Raw genomic sequence first — 22279 nt, forward strand, 5'->3', positions numbered from 1 at the left:
CCCGGGCTATGTTACTCATCCCCTTTCCCGTCAGAAATTTTGAGGAGGCTCCTCCCCTTCATAACCATTTCATCTCCGTCTCTCTTAATAAGCTTTGTCTTCCCTGCAGAGCAGCACACAGACACCATACTCCACTCCCAACAGGATCAGAAGTAGCTGAACAGGGCAATGAAACATCAAATACAAACAGCCGCGTGCTTAGACCACAGGCGTTGATGCAACCCCGATATGCCACCTCCCCGGGGTCAGCGTTAGGCGTTCACAGTGAACTTCATTGCTCCGGAGTAGGAAGGATTCTGATTAGCACCCTACGGTAAAACTCTACACCAGCCTCCATCCTTTGAGGTTTACATTTTCAATGAACCTGGCACACTCTACGTGATGCCCTCATTTTGGACAACAAGGTCTTATGTCAGTATGCTTAAAGTTGCTTTCTATCAAGAAACCTAAAGTGAAACACTTTTGGAAAACAAGTCCAATCCAGCACAAAACCAGGGAAGATGAAGGCAACCACATGGGGCAAAACAACATTCATCCTCCTTTTCTCTTTGGGATTGAACTCAAACACACCCCAAAGGATAGGATGTGGTGCCTGGGGCGACAGCCAGCTCTCTGGCCACAGCTTGGAGTCACTTCCCAGCACTTCCCCTGAAAGAGAGTTGTGGCGAGGTGGGTGTTGGTCTCTTCTCCCAAGTAACCAGCGATAGGATGAGAGGAAATGGCCTCAAGTTGCATCAGGGGAGGTTTAGATTGGTTATTAGGAAAAATTTCATCACCAAGAGGGTGGTCAAGCATTGGAACAGGCTGCCCAGGGAGGTGGTGGAGTCATCATCTCTGGAAGTGCTCAAAAAAAGTGTAGATGTGGTGCTTCAGGACATGGTTTAGGGGACATGTGGCATTGGGTTAAGAGTTGGACTTGATGATCTTGAAGGTCCTTTCCAACCTTAGTGATTCTGTGATTCTGAGTTCCCAATAAGTTTTAAAGATTAAAGCTTTTGTTATGATCAGTAAGTCACAACAGACCATTGTGCAGAGCTGCCTGGCAAGGCATAAAAGTACCAACAAGAGGCTAAAAAGCAGTTTAGGAGAAGGACACATATATTTTCCAGACTCTTCTGTATGGCTGGTTCATTCAGGGTTTTCCACACAGAGATGAAAATCAGACATACAGTTATGGAAGTTATAAACTAAAAATTAAAAAGAGACAGATAAAAAGAACACCAACCAGCAGTTCCCATTCCTTGCAGCCTACCAGGGACGCTATGTGCTGTTGAGGCACCCGCAGTTCAGATGGGAATGACCTTGCCTCTCAGAAGGAGAACCCATCTGCTCCCTCCGCCCCAACCACCCCCTCCACACATGAAACACCTCTCCAGCCCCACAGCTTCAGCAGACCTTTCCGAGCTGAATTAAAACAAGACCGTTTACCATGAAAAATCTGATCACAAACCAGGAAGTCTGCAGCTTTTGAAGCCCACAAAGCATTTTATCATTCTGGCTCAATTCTGAACATACAAGTATTTTGTTGGCATTTTACAAGCATTAAGTACAACCTTTCATCAGTGCGAACAACATCAGGCTTTTTTTTTTTTTTTCCTTCTCTTGCTTGTAAAAAGATTTTCATTGTAGAAAAATAAAAATGCACACAAGCTAGTAAGGAACTGATAACATTTAATAGTCACTGCAAAGCTATTTAATTCAGTCTAAATAGTGTGTCTGCTGGGGGTGTAAAAAGGTATTGAAATCACTGTAAGCGCTTCACATTTGCATTAATATTTTATGGTAGAGCTACCTCACTTGTTCCACAGTACAGAGTTACATCCTTCCTTACTTTTTCCATGCTGTTCCATGGACCGCTGTGGTGAATAATGTCCACGTGCATCGTGTTAGGTCTTTGCTTAACCCTCCTAAACATGCTCGCTCTCTGCTCCTCACCACTTCTGTCAGGAAAAACATCTTTCCCTGCTAGGATGAGCAGCAGAGGTGCAAGTGTCATTTCTCCCAGTATTACCTACAACAGTCTCCACGCCGCCACAATGAGCATCACCACCAAGGGTGGCCTCAGAGAGGCCGCTAGCACCCGCTGCACAAGGCTTTCGGGGAAGGTGCCAATGCAGTGATTAATTGCCTCCGCAAACCCTGTCTTACCAGCTCTGCTGTTGCCTGCAGAACAAAAACGTTTGAAATTGTCCCAACCTGAAATCCACTCTCAGTCACCTACCATAAACTTTCTTATTACTCAGTCAAATCATTAGACTCCCAGGCATTTGATACGAATAGCCAAATTAGAGGTGCAAGATAAGAACAACAATCCAAACCTAGCTGGAAAACAGTATAGCTCTGATGTCAGAGACTCTAAGGAAGTATGTTCACATCATTTACATTTCCACTTCTGTGAATAAGAACAGTTTGGTTCAACTCTGGTAGCTGTCATGCAAATACAGAAGGAGACCTCACTTCACAACAGCTCCGTGCGAGCTGAACCCCGTGGCAGAGAGCTCACCCTGCCCTCCCACACCAGAGATCAAGACCTCAGCTGAAACCAGCTGAACACACTGCCAAAGGACATGACACTTCCCCATTCAGGGGAAGCAGAAACCTCTATACTCGAACATCTAAGAACTGTATAAAAAACAGGAATAAACCAGGTCCTGTGCAGTGAAATGTACAGCCTTCAGTCTTCAGAAAAAACTGGTTTTCTTAAAAAAAAAAAAAAGTTAAAGAAAACTTCTTGAAATATACCCATGCACTGAAATTTAAAAAAAAAACCAAACCAAAACAAAAAAAAACCTACACACCAAAAAACCAACCAAAACCAAAGACAATTCTTTAGAAAAGGCATTTCTGCTTGAAGGCCTGAGGTAAACCTCTTATTTTGGATAATACAGGGTATGTCACTGATTTTTCATTGCCCTCTGAAATTCTGCAACACTCCCGCCCTTGTCTGGGCATTTTTCCTTACCCTCGTGGTTGACGTCCACATGCATAGCAGGAAACTAATTTCAGCCAAATACAGCCTCTGATCTACTTGTGAGATACCATCATCTGCCCTTCAGCTTCCCAAATGCATCCTCCACTGCAATCTTGTACCTCCTCAGGCGATAATTAGGCAGAATAATTATCTGTGATCCAACTGTCCAGCCAAAGGATTCATCAGAAAGATAGTGAAGGATAAGCAGATTCTCCCAGGGTGATGGAAAATGCAGGCTCAAGTAATGGCTAAAGTGACGACAGGGAGAGGAAATTACCCCTTTTACATTTCTTTTAAGGAAATTTCCTTGAGATGTTTACATGTTTTACTCCTCTGTTGCTTCAGCCATTGCAAAAATTCTCAGACAGGGGCTTAAGTCCTCAGCCACCACCTGGCACTGCACTGAGAGGATTTAAACCTCCTTCAGCAGCACTGGGGGTCAGTCGTTTTCCTCCTCCATCACCTTCTCACTGCACTCTCAGTGAAGCTGCAGAGGAGTCAGTTGTGTGGTGGCCAACCCGCAGAAGATATCTAGATATCTTCTATATAGTGGTGAGCATATCTATATATCTTCTATATAGCCAGAGTGAGCATCCCTGGCTGCCGTAGTTTCAGTGATGCTGGACACTACGCACAACACTTTTTTCTTTCTTTGAGAAGAAGCAAGTTTCAAAGCGGTGCTGGAAGCCAAAAAGAGATGGGTCAGAAAATAGCAGGTTTGGGCATTAGTACATCTGACCACAGTTTCAGGATTCGATCCTAGCTCACCTAGGCTGCTGACCACACAAAAATCCCATTGTGGCTACATCCCAGGGATGGAGCAAAGGCTGTCTGCTCACTGCCAAAGGACAGGAGTGATACTACTCCAGGTAAGTCGCAGGGACACAATCACAACAGACCCACCAACGCCCAGCAGTCTGGGAAGCCATGACAACATGGCTTAGAACCAACCAGTCTACAGTAACATCCGGCTTCCTGCAGTGTCTCTGATACAGCCGTGGAAAAGCCTTGGGCATGCAAGTGTGGCATCTCTAAAGCAGCTGCTTGTACTCCTCTCCTCTCCCCACAGGGAAGCCTACTCTCCTTTTCCAAACACATTTGCAGCTCCACAACCCATATGTTTAGTGTGGATTGAACCCAAATCTTTGCTTTGTGTTTCTACAAGTTAGGGAATGAGCTGGGGTCTGATGAAGACACTCATGTCGTTGGATACCCCAGCAGCTCTGAGTCTCATGCAGATCCAGCGCAGATCCAAGCCGCAGCGCTCCCCGGGGCCACTCACCCCAGCCAGCCTAACCTCTCCCACCAGCGGGCTGCGTACTGCGGGGAGACGGTCCTCTTCCAGTAATCACCAAGCACAGCCCTTTTCAGAGGCTTTACTGTTATAATGCACAAATTTGACCTCAGAGACAGAATAATCAGAAAGGCACAAATTAAATTTGTATTTCTCTCATGTTGAAAGATTACAATTATCAATACTGGAAAGCTTTTACATGCTTTCCATCTCCATAATATCTCATGTCAAAGTGTCTTCTTTTATTGTATCATGCAAAAAAAGTGATGAAAGATTAATGTATTTGCTTTCCTTCTATGCCAATGCTTATGCTATTGCTTTATACTAATTTTCCTCTTTTTTTTAATTTGCATTCATTATTCCTCATCTTTCATCCAACCATGTGAATGAGGATTAAGCATGTCACTGAGCTTCTAATAAATGAAAGGCCAAAAAAGAAGATCAAATAACATATCAATGAATATTGGTAGATACCAGAGATGGAAATTAAAAATGTCATTGCAATAAGAATGCATGATTCATTGCAGCTAGTACAAGGTAAGCACAAGTCAAAGAGGCAGCACAGAAAATAATGAAGCAGCTGAACTATATTTTCAGTCCCTGAATTATATCTTAATTGCTGTGGCCAGGAGACAGATACAAACATCTGCAGAGAAGCGTGCAGAAAATAAGCGTGGAATTAAGGTGCCACCCAAGCCCAAGCAGGAAATACCCGCCCTGCAAAGCCCGACGGGAGCTAAACATGTGCTACGTACATCTGCAACCAGCTCCTTGCATCAGCCCTGCTCCCACCACGGAAGGCGCACTCAAAAGGTGCCAAAAGCATCAATGTCACATCAGAGCCTCCCTGGGTGAACCCCAGAGTAAAAAAGGCATTACAGTCACACAAACTTTAATAGTCCAACAGCTACATCTGTGTTATTCAGGAAAAAAAAAATAAAAAAAAAAAATTAAAGGAATACTATAGTGGTCAGAACAGAGGTTCAACTCACACACATGGATCGCTCACCCTCTGGAAAAGCATTCTAGCAGCCACAATAACATGTGAATTTAAAGAAGTGGATGCTGCCAGTGCCTGTATATTAAAATCTAAAGGTTATTTAGGATGGAGAAAGATGAGTGAGCTGGATTTTGGAAAGGAAAATCAATGGAACCTGGAACACACTGGATGCCGAATGCCTGAAGCATGGCAATTATCTAAGGAGGTACTTTAAGGATCACCAGAAAGCACCATCTTCAATACTCACTGTCACCACCAGCGCTGTATGCATAAAACAGATAGCCCCTTGCTATAAATCCTCCCTGTGAACTTAGCATTAATTGCTTGAATAGAATTAGTGTAAAAGAGCTCAATCTTGAATATTTTTCCCTATGAAATTCCCCACACTCTTTCCTTCCCAGTGTCAGGCAGACTTGGCCACATACTAGCAGTGTAGTGAGAGGGAATCGGAGGGCAGCCTTCTTATCATTCAAGATGAGCACGCAATTATCTCATCCAGACAAAAATAGCATGCCGGGAGAAAGCACCACCTCCTCCTCATCCCAGCAAGTTTAAATCCAGCTTCTCAGGACTGCAGCGAACTGGGGAAGGCTGAGAAGGACGTGGAGCCATGTGAGGAGCAACTGGCAGTTTCAGCTAATTCCCTTCCCCATTCTCAGTATTGTATCTTCATCATCACATCTATTTTGCTCTACATAAATGAGCACATCATACTAGTTGTGTGCGCACATGCGTATACGCCATTTATGAAGAGATAAAGCAAAACCACGGCAGGCACATTCAAGCCCTACGGCACTGCATGGCAGCAGAAGTTGGAGCACAATGCAGAGCGCTTCTGCAGCAGCCCAGCGGAGCAATTATTGGGAGTTAAATAATTATCAACATTGCATTTGATTCTGCATCCTAACAATAGGATTTGCAATTGTGCAGTGGGCAGAAAATTAGGGGTGAATTTGGACTGCTGAGCGTGGGGACAAAGCAGTAAGGCTTGACATTAACTCTAATGACAGAGATGGAGAGCAATGCAACCAAATCCCTCCGCACAACACTCAGCGTTTCCCTGCAAAATCCTTTTCCAGATTGATAAGGGAAATGAGTGTCACGATCTCCGAATTACAGACCCTGCGCTCCCTCTGAATAACACTTCTCTTGCAGACTCGTGATTGCACGTGCTACTAGGAGACACACTCGAATGCTGAAGGAAGATTAGCAGTTTGATATTTCTGTCATCTGACACGTATCATCAGCAGCATTTTGTGTCATCCCAAACCAGGAAAGCTGTGATGCTCCTTGTTTGCTAAAATAATCTGTCAATACTGAACATGTTTCAGTCAATCCCACATGATGAGCATTGAAGCTAGGAGGTCCCATCCCTCCTGACTCCAGGGCTGAGCTGCATCAAAAAGCTTAGGAGACTGGTACAGCTGCAAGGAGGTGTTTTGTCCAACAGTCTCCAGCCTGAGACTGGAATTGATGTGGTGTTTAATGCATGACACCTATGAAGAGAGTACTCTTCAGAATAAAATAATCCCTATTATTATGGGCATCAAGAGTGGGCTTGGAACTGAGACCAAAGCTAGATCTTGCTTTGACATCTTCCTCACTGACATCACAAGATCGGGATGTAATCCTGAGCACTCACAGGCCTTGCTAACACCAGTCCTGAAGATTTCTGATGATGTTCACAGCTAGCCCCAGGCAGATGCTGCAGTTGTCAACAACACAAACTTCCCTGTGGCAATGGAGATGATGGACAGAAAAAGCAATTTCTGCAGCCACACACCATGAGACTCATCAGAGAAGTAGAAACCATACAAGTAACCCACAAAAAATTGAAATGGGAGATTTGAACCAGGAAGTGGAAGAGCTAGGACACTCTCACAGGTGGTACGCAGAGACCCAAGACAACTACGACCTCCACAAATATCACACATAATATACACAGACACAAACAGGCATTTGGGAGGAATAGCTTGGTGCCTGCAGGAGCCTTCACTCCTCTATAACTGCATTTGTGTTACACAGAGGACTGGAACTGGTGCAGGGCGTATGCCCACCATAGGATGAACAAACTGCATCGGGCTGCCCTGGCCTTCCCCTTGCCTTAATGCTACTGCAATGGAGAAGCAGCCAAAATCCAGTGCACGCAGAAGCAGCTGATGGTGGATGGACTTAATATGTTTCATGTGAACAGAATCCTATGGTGGATCTAACTAATCTTGTGTAAAGGGAGCGTTTCTGGAAAGAGAGCTGCAAGCAAAGATTTAAGTGGATCTCTGAGCAAAAGAAATGGTTGTTTCCCCTAAACCCCCAGATGAACCTCTTAATCCTGGAATTACAGATTTTCTCAACAAGCAGTGTTTTCTGCACAATGTATGTCTCTTCTACCACGCAATAAAATCTTAACCTATCTGTGCACTAAATCTATTTGATAAACATTTTTCAACCTGGCTTCCAAATTAATTTCAGAAATCTTTTAACGTAAACCTGACCTTTCACTCTACCTTCTTTTACTCAAGCCGTGCAGCCTACCCTTGTGTCCATAAGTATCCATGAAGCAACAGGAACACAAAAATACATTTTCAATGAAGCAATTAGTACTTTTTTGTTAAAAATATGGTAAATTGTCCTTTGGAAATAAGCAGAAAAGATTTCTTGTAGGAGCTCTGCTTCTTGAAATAAAAATACTTAACTTATACCATAAGTTTCCTTCCTTATAAAAGGAGAAAGTGTCCTCTATAAGTCAAGCAAAAATTTTCCTAGGAGTCAAGTACAAAAGCTTTTTCTTCAAAGAGTAAAGATGAGATGTACTTTAAAAAGATACTTCCATAGAAAGAAGAAAAAGAGTTCAAGTCTGGGATGAATACAGCTTGGATATATGAGGCAGTTTCTTCTCCTGGTGTCTCAACAATTGTCTTCAACAATGGAAACCTCCCTCCTGATAATATGCTGCCAAGGGGACCAAGTGCATCTGTTTTAATCTGATGTGAGAAACAAGGATCTTCAGCCAGAGCTGGGAGACCAAAAAAGAATTTTCTTAGACGCATAAAGTAAGGACAGAAAGTTGTCTTCAAAAGAAGAGAATGTTACTAGTCTATTTACCACAGTTCTATCCTCCCAGAAAGCAGAGAGGAGACCTTTCTACAAGAAACTAGCAAAGAAAACCAAGAAGATGAGTTGCAAAGTGTTGGAAGGAGGCTCTGTGCCTGCCCAGGAACGGGCATGGACTCCTCTCTCTTTTCAAGAGTAGCTGCAGATGAAACAAGAACTTTGGCAACACTGAACCACCTTTTTTTTTCTTCACCATTTTTACATTCAAGCATTTTGACACCAGACCAAAAGGGACTGCTAGTTTTCAAAGATTTGATTTAGATCTGCATATGTCAGAGGAACTGAAGAGATTGTAGCCTAGTTTAGCATAATCCATGATAGCTTTAAATAAACTAGGTACGGTTCCACTGCCATCACCTGCAGAAGTGCCAGCACAATTCCCTCTCCTCCTTGGTGCACCACTAAAAACAATGTCACAACTGAATGCAGCTTGATGAGAATGCTGTTAAGATGTATCTAGCTGTGAACACTAATATTTTTATTTCCAAATACTGAATTGAAGCTCCCAGCTGGATCCTGCTATGCAATGTGTGAACTGAGACCCAGCATCTACCCTTTGCAGATGGTCCCAAACAGAAACGAGGGCTGAATGAGAGACAGGGATGGAGATTTTCACAGGGGTGCAGTTCACTCTTTCATTTCCCAACCACATTATGGGCAAGACGCAAAACACACGGATCAGGCCAGGCACAGCCACTGATGCCCTACCGCAGGCAGGGCTCTGTAAGCGCTCTGCAGCCAGCATCACGCCACACACCAGATGTCCAATCCAGCCAACCCAAGAGCTTTGGTTTAGAACTTCTTTACAGACAATGCATCAACTTGATGAACACCTTGACAGCTCTTGAAACACTTAGGCCCAAGCGGTCCAAAGATTTGGTTGGAGCCACCTGAGATCATGGGAAATTGATAATGATATTTTAAGAATTCTTTAACAGACATGTACAGATCTATGCAAAGCATCTGGTAACTTCTGATGGAGCCTTCCTGAGAAAACAAAAGCATTTCCAAGACTGCAGAAAGTCCATAAAAATAATGTTATCGCTCCTCTCCCCTCACACAGACCAATACTCAGGCTCTGTCACCACTTTTATCTGTATAATTAATTATTGCAGTAGCAGCAAACGTGGCTCCAAGTGCTGCTGAATGCCAGAGCTAGCTGGAAAATGAAAACCAGGAAATTACTGGAGAGTGAGATTTTGCATCCAAATGTTGACATTAAAATTTCCCAACCAGCCAGCAAGTCTGGTGGATGGAGATGAATGATGAAACAAAGATTTTCTGTGGATATTTTTCAATAATTTATTTTCAAGCTACACCGATATAGTGCCTTTTCAAATTTTAAATTAGAAGCTGAAGACTTAAATTAGCCCTTAGGAAGTGCTCTTCATCCAAAACTAACGTGGAACACAACTCTAATATTGTTTTCTCTCTTTAGCTTTACAAGCCAAGATGCTTCCAAAGTAGTTTTTTCACCCATACAGTTTTTAGTGTAGGAACATTTTCCTTGTTTCCTTAAACACATTTGAGGTTTTCACCAAAAAATTTAAAACATTTATTTCCTGCTGTAATGATAAACTTTTGCTTTCAAAAGGGAATATCATCTGGTTTCCACAGGTTTCTTTTTGACAGTTACCTAAATCTGTAAGAAAACTGTCTTTATGTAATTTTACTAAATACGTGTTCACTAAAAAAACAAAACACATTTTGATAGAAAATATTGGCTAAGTAGTTGTGATCCTTAGGGTTCATTTTGGGGTCTCTAAGCAAAAGCGTCTCATGGGCAATTATTCAAGAAAATACACCCAATATTCCTGCTTAGTACTGCCCAGAGACTCTTGACAGACTCAGAGACTCATAGAATAGTTTGGGTTGGAAGGGACCTTTAAAGGTCATGGCACACACAACATATGATCTATAAAGTAAATATTCAACAAACAGAAAATCAAAACAGAAAATTCCAACTAAAAAAAGACAAAATTATATTAAGCTACTTGGAAATTTTGACAGGAAAATTTCAATTTCAAGTGCTTTGACTTCTTATGAGCTTTTCTGTGGAGTACAGGGTTTTTTCTCCTATCTTTTTCACAGCTAGATCCAATCTTCACTGGTAACTTAAGCTTACCACAGCAGTACTGTCTGCCTGCAAATATTTGTTCATTAACAGATGAAAATACCCAGTAAAATATCAGCCTGTATATGAGGGGAAATCACCTCAGATTTAATCACAGCTGGAACCTGAAGTTTGTCATGTTCCAGAAAGACATCATCTGTATTTGAGGTATATTAAGAAGTAGCATGTGATGTAAAAACCAAAACAAAATCTATAATAAATCCCAGACAGCAAATCCAAGAACACATATTAAAAGCTAAACAAAGTATCATACAAGGAAAAAGACATATTCCAGAAGGAAGTCTCGATGCAATTCAAGAACAATCAAAATTTCTCAAGTCTTCCTGTTCAGACCATGTAGCATCCTAGTCTTGAGACTGCTTTTCCTGCCACCATCTGTTTCACAGCCATGCCCAAAATTAAGTAGTAAGGAAAACCTAATACATGGATGCTGTGGTAAGAAATGTTTCAATGGCATCCAGAAGAAGAGACTCAAATGTTTGCTCTTGGGGTGTTTATTCAACAGTTACACAGGGCTGACTTACGAAATGTTTTCAGCAGCCGTGTGTGCGTGGAGGACTCTGGGGCTCCTGGGGGCAGCCCGAGCCCCTGCACGACCAGAGTGCTGGGACCCCGACTTGCACCACTGATCCTGGACCGCTGCCTGGACCAGTGTCCTGCTCGCCCCTCACTGCAAACCTCGGGCCAGCCCCGTTACAAACACCAGATGCTCGTAACTTCTTTGTGTGGTGTGCTTATATGCAGTCGTTAAGGTTGCCTGTTCATTTATTGGACTCCAACATGTAAATGAGCAATTAATTCCTAACTCAGTTGTTGTTCTTAAAGGATTTACAACTTTGGCACTGGTATGTTATAGCTCGTTAAGCACGTCACGAAGCTAAGTGCACACACTAGGCGAGAAAATCCCCCAAAAGGCTGTTGCCCCCCCTTCACCAATTCCATAATTAACTCACAAAAATCGTCACCGCTTGGGTCTCTAAAGTAACATAGATCTCGATAGTCATCCGACAGAGAGGGTACTTTTTGGGAAACACAAGTCCAATGCTTGTATAGTCATAAGACAGGTTTCTTTTTCAAGGACTCAGGATACTAAAGGGCTAGCTCTGAGCTCTAGCTATTTGCTTAACTAACTATGAGGCATGTAAACATATTTCTTTACGCAACACTACTTGCTTTAGAAAAGCCTCCAGACGCATATGATAAAGACTTTCTACCTTTGGAGCATTTCAAACAGATTTTGAACTTTTTTTTCTTAATTGTGCGCAAAACCACAGTTGTTTCAGGCATTCAAGTCTTCTCACTTTCCCACAGCTGAGTCCAGTCTCATGATTTACAGAGTCAGATGCAAAGGTTACTGTTAAACCTACAGCAATAAACTACCTGATCACAAGCAAGAGCTGTGCTTCATCTGACTAGCCCACTAACTGACATGGGAGTCTGTGCAAGTCAGCCTGGGACTTTATATTTTTTTTTATTCCATTACGTGCATTTATTGTAGTATGACATTTTCAATTGTTTCCTCTTTTTCTGCCAGCTCTGGTGACCAATTGCGTCGCAATCCCAATACTTCATATCTTTCACTGCCCGACATTTCAAGTGCAGCTTTTAAATCTGTGTCACAGGAATGTGAAGAGATTGCCATTGAAAACAACAAAAAGAGCAACATGTTTCAGCAGCAATTAAAGAAAAATGGCAGAAAACATCTGTACTTGCTCCCATATCAGTTTTGAGGGCAAATGCAGCCAAAAGTACAAGAGGTTAAGGGCTGTGCTACATACTAGATCTTCACCCTATGCAAGCCGCAGAGAAATCTTCCTCTGATACCTAAGCAGGCTGAGTTGTACCTGAGCTTTATCTTTCTTTACTTAAGTATTGTGAGTTTGTTTAAAGATATTTCCATATGCAAGCAGCACCACCTGACTTCACTGGGAGCAGCCACAAGTCTTCTCACCATAAATACTCCCAAAAGCTGCAGAACCTGCCCTGAAGTACTGTTTAAATCTGGGCTTCACAAAGAGCTGGTCGCTTCTTTGTGACGCCAGATATCATAAGAAGTTAATAAAAAGCATAGTAAGAACTTCCCAAGCTGTTTACTTACAGTATACGTCCACTCTTATGGACTTTATGGCTGGCGAACCCAAGCCGTTCTCAGCCTTGCAGTAGTAGCGTCCTCCTTGATGTCGCTGGATGTTGGATATCCTCAGGGTTTCATTGAAGACACTCGAGTCTTGAAATCTGTCAGAGGCACTTCCTGCTGTTTTGGTCCACCTGATCTGAGCAAGCACCAAAAAAGACTGTTACTTTAATTCTGTAAAAGTGAACACAGTATAGAACTCTTCGCTGCACCAAGAACCACGTGTGCAGCGGCCAGGATCTTACGTTGAAGGACTTGGGGAACTTCTCCAGAAAATCAAATAGCTTACGCTTGCAATTAAACACTGAACACCTGAATAGTAATCTTGCATTTATTGCCCTCTCTTAGAAACAGTTGACTACTTTTCATAGAAACACCCCATAAAAAATAAATGCCACTAGCAGAGTTATGGAGGACAACTCAAGCCATCATCAGTGACACACAGCTGCAACAGCTGCAGAAAAATTCCCCATTAATGGCAATGAGCAGAGCTCACCAGCGAAGGTGGCTGTACTCATGCACTGAACATGGACAGTTGTCACTGAAATCATATTCATGAAAGATGAGGACACATTGGAAAGCACCTTCAAAAAAACTAATGGATTATCTTTTAGAAGCAATAAAATCCAATTTTAAGGAGTCAAATGATGAAACTGCAACAAACTACTAATATCTGTTTCTTTAAAGAGGTGGTTTGGCTTTCTTAATGTCATTTACAGCAATTATAGATTCCTTAATTTAACAAATTAATCAATTTTGTTGTGTATATAAAGATCCCTGAAGAATAAAAGGAATACTATCAACTAGATTCTCTCTTAAAAGCTATCCTCCAGGAATATCACTCGTCTGATTTAACTTCAGTTAAATGTTAATTATTTTCCATAAGTGAAGACTTTTTAAAGTGACCTTTTAATTCCAAAACCAGTCCAAACTGCCAGTAACAGCCCACTAGAACCAACAGCTGCGCAGAGCTGGATACGCACATTGCTAACGCTCACATGTGATGACCCAAGTCCTTGCTGGCATGACATCGTGGACTAAGCTATCTCATAAAATGCACCAGTCCACCAGAGACTTCCAGGTACCTCGTCCTCTTTAAGTTCACACTAATTCAGTGACCAGGACAAGCAACATGCCATTCCAGACCAAAATTGCTTTTTCGAATGGTAGGTTTTTCTTGCCTACAGAGGCCACAAGTGGGATAATTGCATAAAGAGGAGTTTACATATCTTCTGAAACTTCTCAAAGCTGTCTCTTTTCAACCCCATTCACTAACTCTATGCCAGGATGAAGACCAAAAATTCTGCAGTCACTGATAAAAATGAGATTGACACAAGACAAGATAATAAATATTTGGCTATTAGTTCCCAGGCTATGGTCCCCAAAGATAATCCAAAAGTAGTCAGTGAACCCATGATTTAAAGAACGGTATTTAGACACTGATCTATTGGGATCTGCTAGATCTATCTACAAGCAACCTTGGGCTGGTATGGGCTTGGTTTGGACAAGGTATTGCAGCCTTGGTAGCTCAGGCAGTGCACAACCACCACCAGTAGCAAGTGCCTGTCTCTGTGCCCAGCCAAGCCTGAGCTGGACACACTGGGCTTCCAGTCCCCTCCCATGTGAAGGAAGGTCCCATGGCCGAGCTGGGTGGTTCTTGGTGGGCACAAAGGTGGTCTTAAATGTTGCCTTGGCTGGAGAGAGACCATTCCCCCACGGTGCAGAGACACTTGGGTTCCACCATTCCCAGTCCTGACTGGGGTCTGGACCCCAGTAACCTGCAGAAGAGCACAAAGTGGGCAGGGGTCAGTCTTCCTCTCATCAGGAACTTCTCCTGGATAGGAGGGATCTTCTACAAAATGTTCTGAACTGAAAAATTCATGACCAGCTGTAGCCCATATAAATTCTCCTCCCCTTGAAACAAGAGCAGGTGTGGGCTTCAGAGGCATGAAGCCCAGCAAACAATACTTAAAAAAAAATGTTCATCTCTTTCTGGCCCAACTGTCAGTTCATAAGCCCAACTGGCTTTGCCCTCTTGCCAGGTGACCTGCATAACTCTCACACGGTTCTGCTGCTCTGGATGAAGCAAATATGCCAAACTCCACATCTACAACATTCGGTCTGCATGTGAGAGAGATGCTATTAGCAGTGCTATATTTACCAGTCTCAATCTGTCTGTACTTCTGTTCTAAACTGTTGGCTCCAGGGCTTTTTAAATCATCCATATAAATGTGCTGCAGGATAATTTTGGAACATGCACTCAGCTTCTGCATGCTGCAGAATACAATCTCATCATATCTATTTCAAATGCTTGAGAAGTATTTTAAAACAGTATTTAAGATGTTCACTGAATTTCTTGGGTGTTTTATTTCCCTTTATGTAATCAGAATTGTAAAAACAGACCTGTTATTTTTTTTTTTACAGTTAAAAATCAATAGCATGACTTCTCTCTTCCTCCTCCACAAGTTTCCAGTGGAAGGCAGTCTGCCCTGTCAAAAGAACATGTAACTTAAATAACATGTTATAAGTATTATCAGTATCTATGTAACTGGTAATGTTACATAACTTACACAAAAATATATAGCAAGGTTTATTTAGATACTGCCAGTTTTTTATCTTTTTTATGAATGCAAAAGCCTTCCCCCTCCCCTAAATCTTAACATTGATGTATCTATCTTCTCTTTATTATAAGGGTATTGTTTGGCTGTCAACAAAAGTAGACTTCTCAGCTTTAAATATATATATACACATTAATGCTTTAGAGGAAAGAGGAGAATTTTTAACAAATTAACTAATTTTGTAGTGTATGTAGACGTCTCTGAAGAATAAATGGGATACTGTCAAGTAGATTCTCTTTTAAAAGATATCCTCCAGGAATGTCACTGCTCTGATTTAACTTCAGTTCAATATTTACCTTAGCTTTAACTCAGCATGCACACAAAAACATGCTGATCAATATTGCATTGTCATTTATTGAATGCAGTGTGAAGAAAGATGACTCTCAAACACTATGCTAATGCAGTAATAAAAAAATTGGGCACAGAAAGCCAAATGTCTGAGGCTGAAAAGCTCTTCGAGAGTTCCTCAGCAGTTTCAACCACTGTAAGCTCTTGTCCATGATTTGGGGTGACCTCTTTTAAGACTGAGACCATCAAATCCATCCTTAGAGAAGGAGCATCTCACAGCTCTAGTATCCAAGCCCTCATCACTGCTTAACGCATTCACCTTCCGAGCACCTGCTGCCACAGCACTGACATTATCCCATTTTCAACATGGGGAGCGGTGGCAGAGGGGGACCACAGACTCAAATCCCAAAACAGCATCCACACTTCTACGGCAGGGGATTCAGAAAGACTCTAGATTACTAGCTAAAAAAAAAAAAAAAAAAAAAAAAAAAAAAAAAAAAAGCATTAGATTATATATTCACATAGTTCAGATACTCCAGTATATTCAAATAACTTGGCACAAAACAATTGCTCACCCAGATGCATTTTATCAGTGTTTGCTGTTCATAATCTGTTCAAAACCTCCCAGTTCCTAGTGCAGAAGTAGCACTGCGTGCTCTGTGTGTCTTCTCAGATAGCGTGGATAACATGGGAAGTAAATAAATTCTGTTCCACTGAGAAGTCAAAGCCATTCTTGCTTGTAATGCAAAGTTTTAATTGAAAAATTATGTCTGCACATCACAGCATACACAAATCAGACTAATAAATGTTAATCCATTACACAGATATGCACTCGCTGGCTTCTAAGGATGCAATTTTCCAAAGTACTCGCTGTTACTCCAATGCACATTTGGGAATCCCACACATGTATTGTCATTGCTCTGCCATATAATTATGGTCTTTATTTATAAAATTTTTCTCTTCTGTTTTCTTTCCTTCTCTTTTTTTCTTGCAAAACATGCAGAAGTCAAAAAAAATTTATGAACAATTCAACTAAAATTTATTCAACTTTCGAAAATTACTAAGTTATGACCCATCTAGCTATATAATAACCTATGTACTTTTCTGACTTGTATATGCCCATAAATTCTCTAACCATCAATATCTTTGACAGTATTTTATTGGCTTAAGCAGATGCCCTGAGACACACAGTAATATTTCACCTTACAGCTTCAGTTTTCTCAGTGGGCTTTCCTGCAACTTCAGTAGGAGCCACAGACTTTACATTTTTAGACTAAAAATGCAGATTAAAAAAAACCTCTGAGAATATTTTGCCTAACTTTTCTCAGCTTCAACAAACTTCTCATGCACAAGAAGAGAGCAGCAGAATAAGAAAAATATTTAATTCTGACATTATAAAAATGAAATACTTATGTTTTAAATACTGTCCTGGTCAAAGACAATAAACATTAAAATATCTTTACCTTGAATACAAAACATTTTGCTTGGTTCAAAACAATAACCACCGCCAACCACTCCCACCCCCCAAAAAAAAACAATCAAAATCGACCCAAAAAACCCCAATCACTTTGCAACGGAACCTTTTCTTTCTTCCATGGAAGTAGTTGGTAGAAAATGAGGTTTTAACAATCTTTTTCTTATACCATGACACTAAAATTGACCTAATGCAGCAACTGCAAGTACATACATTCCTTAAAATATACCCATGTATCTCCCCTGATCTCTTCCTTCTCTACCGTTGTGATACAATAACATTCCAGACCTCAGTGCCCTGTGAGGAACACCCAAGCTCATTTTAAACGGGTCAGCCTAGGGTAGAGCCACAGCCCTATGGAGATTTCCATATGCTGCTCTGTTAGAAAAGAAACCAAAAAACCTCAAAAGAAAAATAAATATTCTCTAAAACACACACACACAAAAAGAGAAAGAAACAAACAAAAGATCCAGGAGAGTGCATTGGATCCAAGCTTTGATAGCCTGGCACCAGGAGAGACCATTCATACCTATATGCAGTAAGACAGGTGGGACACGCTTCGACAAAAAATAGCCTTTTTTTCCCTTCCTGCAAGCAACTTGCACAGCCAAATGTTGGCAAGGCAGATGTAAACCACCACTGCAGGACTGGCAGGGATGGATTTTGTGCCACACTTAACACAGGCACAAGTTCACAGTGGAAAGCAAGTTGTTCAGCTCCAATGTTTCTGCACAGAACTGCTCAACATTCTCGGCACGAAGGCCACCACCAGGAAAATCCAACAGCTCCTTGTCTGAATGGGTGCCCTCTCACTTGTGTCCAGGCAAACTCTTCTGCAGGGCCTTTTGATGACTCAGGGAATAGTCAAATCAAATGTACACCTCCAAAGGTTTCTAAATAGCCTTCCCTTGGTCACCTAAAACAAATCACAGCTATTCCTGCACCATGCCCACAAGACAGGAGATACAGCACTGTTCTAAAAGACCACCGCTCCGCGGGACACCACCTTGCACTTACTTTTGCAAGGAAATGTTTACTCTAGGAACCCTCCCACGTGTTTACCAGGTTATCACCACCATACATGAAAGGAAAGCATTCACATGTCGAAATTACATGTCAAAGCTACATATAGCTAAATAAAATGGGAGGAGGATGTTGTTTTTTGATTTTTAGCAATCCAGAGGCAGCATGATGCAGCATGCCCAATGAGACAGAGGGTATAAAACATCTGTATTGGAATAAGTATCGCTACAGGCTGTCAATATGCAACAGAGATATGAAAAATTCTCTTCCTATTTACTTCATGTGATAATGCCTGAAATACTGGGCTTGAAAATTGCTTCAGGTAAAAGTACTGTTTATTGTTCTAAAGTTCTTATGTGGAATATTAGAGTGGCAAAGCAGCCAACCCATAGCAAGCCCTGCTTACTGTCAAAAACGATGATCCTCTATCTTGGACAGAGCTAAAAAGCTGTTATCAGTGCAAAACAAACGGAGAACTGGAGAGTCTTTGGCTTCCAAATGTATTTCTTCAACTTTGCAGTAGCCAGGATGCAATCACCTCAGAAGACTGGGTTTCATTGCTTTGTACCTGGACTGCTCAAACTTCACAGAAACATGAGGGAGAAAACTGAGCACTGTTCCCAGGCCAAGCATGTGACTGATGCTGTTGCCGTTATGAGGTAATTGCTTATGCTTACACACATACTAATGCTTCAGTAGGCTGGCATGCAAAAGCACAATTTTTCACTCCTCTAACTAAAAGCAGTCTTTGACGGTAACTGTAAACATGCAGGACATGATCAGTTCTGATTCAGTGCCAGAGATCACAAAAATTGTTATTTTCAAGCTTAATTGCTATAACATATAGGAAAAAAAGGCTTCCTTTTATTCTCTAACAGAGGAAAATTTGTGGTTATTTATTACAGAGAAAATCAGCATTAAAACCACAAAGTTACAAGCAATCAAGTCCTGTCAGAAGAACTTTAGTGCTCTGTTCATAGATCACTTTAGCCCAAAATGTAGCATTCATAGTAACACTATGGCTGGAGTCTATGGATGAAGACCATAGTCTTGTGACTCCAAAATGGTAACTTCAATATAAATGAAAGGATCAAGAAGAATACCTGAAGACCTCAATATCTGATAATGTGAGAAAAACTCCCTCAACCTGCTGGCCACGCTGCTATGGATGCAGCCCAAGTTATGGTTGGCTTCTGGGCTGCAAGCACACATTTCCGGCTCCTGTCCAGCTTTTCATCCACCAGGACCCCCAAGTCCTTCTCCATGGGGCTGCTCTCCATCCCTTCACCTCCAGCCTGTACTGATAGCAGGGGATGCCCTGACCCAGGTGCAGGACCCTGCACTTGGCCTTGTTGAACCTCATGAGGTTCACATAGGCCCATTCCTCGAGCTTGTCCAGGACCCTCTGGATGGCATCCCGTCCCTCAGGGGTGTCAACCACACCACTCAGCTTGGTGTCATCTGCAAACTCCTGAGGGTGCTCTCGATACCACTGTCTATGTCACTGATGAAGATATTAAGGAGTACTGGTGCCAGTATGGACCCTTGAGGGACACCACTCATCACTGATCTCCATCTGGACATTAAGCCATTGACCACTACCCTCTGGATGCGACCATCCAACCAATTCCTCATCTACCCAACAGTCCACCCATAAAATCCATCTCCAATTTAGAGAGAAAGATCTTGTGGGGGACCGTGTCAAAGGCCTTACAGAAGCCCAGATAGATGACATCAGTAGCTCTTCCCTTGTCCACGGATGCGGTCACTCCATCCTAGAAGGTCACTAGGTTGGTCAGGCAAGACTTGCCCTTGGTGAAGGAATGCTGGCTGTCTCGAATCACCTCCCTGCCCTCCATATGCCTTAGGATAGCTTCTAGGAGGATCTTCCCAGGCAAAGAGGAGAGACTGACAGGTTGGTAGTTCCCAGGATCCTCCTTGCTATCCTTTTTAAAAATGGGTGCAATATTTCCCTTTTTCCAGACTCCAGAGACTTCCCCTGAATGCCAGGACTTTTCAAATATCATGGAGAACGGCTTGGCAGCTACATCAGCCAATTCCCTTGGGATTTCCCTGAATGTCATCAGGATCCATAGACTTGTGTATGTCTTTACCACACCACGGCTCAGCACCCATGAGCTGATGGACCATAGTCCACCTCAGATGTGCCACCAGGCAGCAGACATGGGGATGGGGTAGTCCAGACCTGCATGGTGGAGTAAGGTAAGGAAAGGATGTTCTTTAGGTAAGGACATGCCCCAAACAAAGAATACACTTTTTTTTTTTGTTTTGGTCTTTCAGGTTATTTGTCCACTGGAATTTCAGAGAAGTTTTCCTCAATAAAAACTATGTTTTTAAACACAGTTTCTCCAGTGTTACAATGTCAAGGCAGCAAAGGTTACTTCACTGTTCTTAAATTTAAAAGGTTCGTGTGTAAGTTGTTCCACCCAGACTTGTGCATGTTGTCATCAAGACTCTTGAAAATCACGCACCATGCAGGTCTAAGATATCTGAACACCAAGAATTAAGAATTTGGCTTTGAAAGTGCAGAGGAAGGATTTCTTACACTTAAAGGCTGAAATCTAAAGATTAACTGGATGTAAGTGAAGAAATGTTAAGTGATCACTGAACAATTTAAGAGGAAATTAATGAGTGGATCCTGAAGAATATTGCAATAATTAGGTAAATTTGTAAAACAACCCTTCTTTAGATCCTTCTTACAGCATCTTGCTTAGTTCAATCAGTCTGTGTTTCTTTATGAAAAGGTTTTGTCTGGGGAAACATCTGTACATACTTTCTCAAAACATCTTTGAGTAACCTGCTAAGTGATTAATTGCAGCAATTTTTCCTAGTTTGACTTTAAGATGTTTCACTGCTTTAAAAAAATTAGCACTTTTATACTGAGTAATCAATATACGTTTTACTATAAATACCTCACTGAAGGATGGAGTTTTTTTCATTCTGCATTGCAGGAAAATACCTTCTCTAGCATTAACTGGGAAGAACTGAGTTCAATGAATTTCAGAGCCATGTTTCTACTGAGGTCAGTATCATTTTAAAATTGTCAATAGCTGCAGGACTTACAAAAGGCCTTGCGTGGTTATGCCTTTCTGATGTGAAATTATTTACTGTCCACCAACTAAATTATTCAATGAGCTCCATGAAATGATCCAAACATTTGTGAATGTTGTACGTTTATTATTCTTTCAGCTTTTTTTATTCAGCAGCATTAATTTGCTTCAAAATTAAATACAACTTTTCACTTTCATAATAAAGAACATAATCTAAGGGCAGAATGAAGCAGACATAGCACCATTTGAATTCCTAGTTATTAATTTTTATGGTGGCCTTCCAATGTTGGTATACCATGTTAAATCACCAGAGTCATAAACAGATCCTCATAACTAAAATGTGTGGAAATTCATCCACTATAGTTCCTAAATAGTTTAAAGGCAAATAAATACAAGACATTGTGTAACTTGTAGCTACTACCACTAGCACAGAACTAAGCTTGATGGTCTCATCACCAGAGAACGCTGTGCAATTCACATCTAGACTCTTATTTCTCATGCAGGCCAGTCTAAATCATTGTAGTTTCTTTTCCCCAGTGACAGAATAAGTCGCTACTGTTGTCACACAGGTATAGTAATTATCTAAAATCCTTACAGTTTTCAAAAAGAAAGACTGGTATGATCAAGCTCGCATGAGTTACAAGAGCAATGCTATGGTAAGAGAGCTAGATAACCTGGAGGCCAGTCACTGGGAGAGCGGTAAAGCAGAGGACCGGGTCTGTGGATGAGGTGCCTACCTCCTAGGAAGGCACCATTCTCTGCACTTCTCAGAAGCTGCAATTGCTAAAAAGGACTGAGGACAGGGAGGTGGTACCACAGCTAACCATATGCTCCATGCCAGTCCCACCACTACTCTGAACTACTGGTGAACCAAAAAGTTGAGAGACTTTTTTTAGTTGCATAAAGCAGGACATAATGAGATAGATTAGGAGTTTTACATTGCCTCTACCGGAAGCTTCTAAAGTTGCCCTTGGAATAAAATCTAAGGCAACAGCACCACTCTGAGGGTTATACTCTAGGAAGATGTTGAAGAACTGGCAAGGATATAGAGAAAAGCCACAGTACTCATTAAAGTAATAGAAACATGCTCAAGAGTGCAAGTGATAAGCTCAGAAAATTTGCAGTATCAAATGAAAAATCAGGGAAAAGCAATCAACATAT

The 22279-nt window shown here is 41.7% G+C and overlaps 1 protein-coding gene across 1 annotated transcript in view; it reads right to left on the reverse strand.

Annotated features, from left to right (window-relative positions):
* The window catches only part of MDGA2 (MAM domain containing glycosylphosphatidylinositol anchor 2), a 390338-nt gene that overhangs the window by 207443 nt on the left and 160616 nt on the right, over positions 1–22279 (reverse strand). Inside the window, exon 3 of the mRNA XM_082000249.1 lies at positions 12609–12783. Coding sequence (XP_081856375.1) covers positions 12609–12783 — 175 coding nt within the window. The remainder of the gene's footprint in view (positions 1–12608; positions 12784–22279) is intronic.

This window comes from Phaethon aethereus (genome assembly GCF_964289735.1).
Source record: "Phaethon aethereus genome assembly, chromosome: 5".
Classification (NCBI taxonomy): Eukaryota; Metazoa; Chordata; class Aves; order Phaethontiformes; family Phaethontidae; genus Phaethon; species Phaethon aethereus.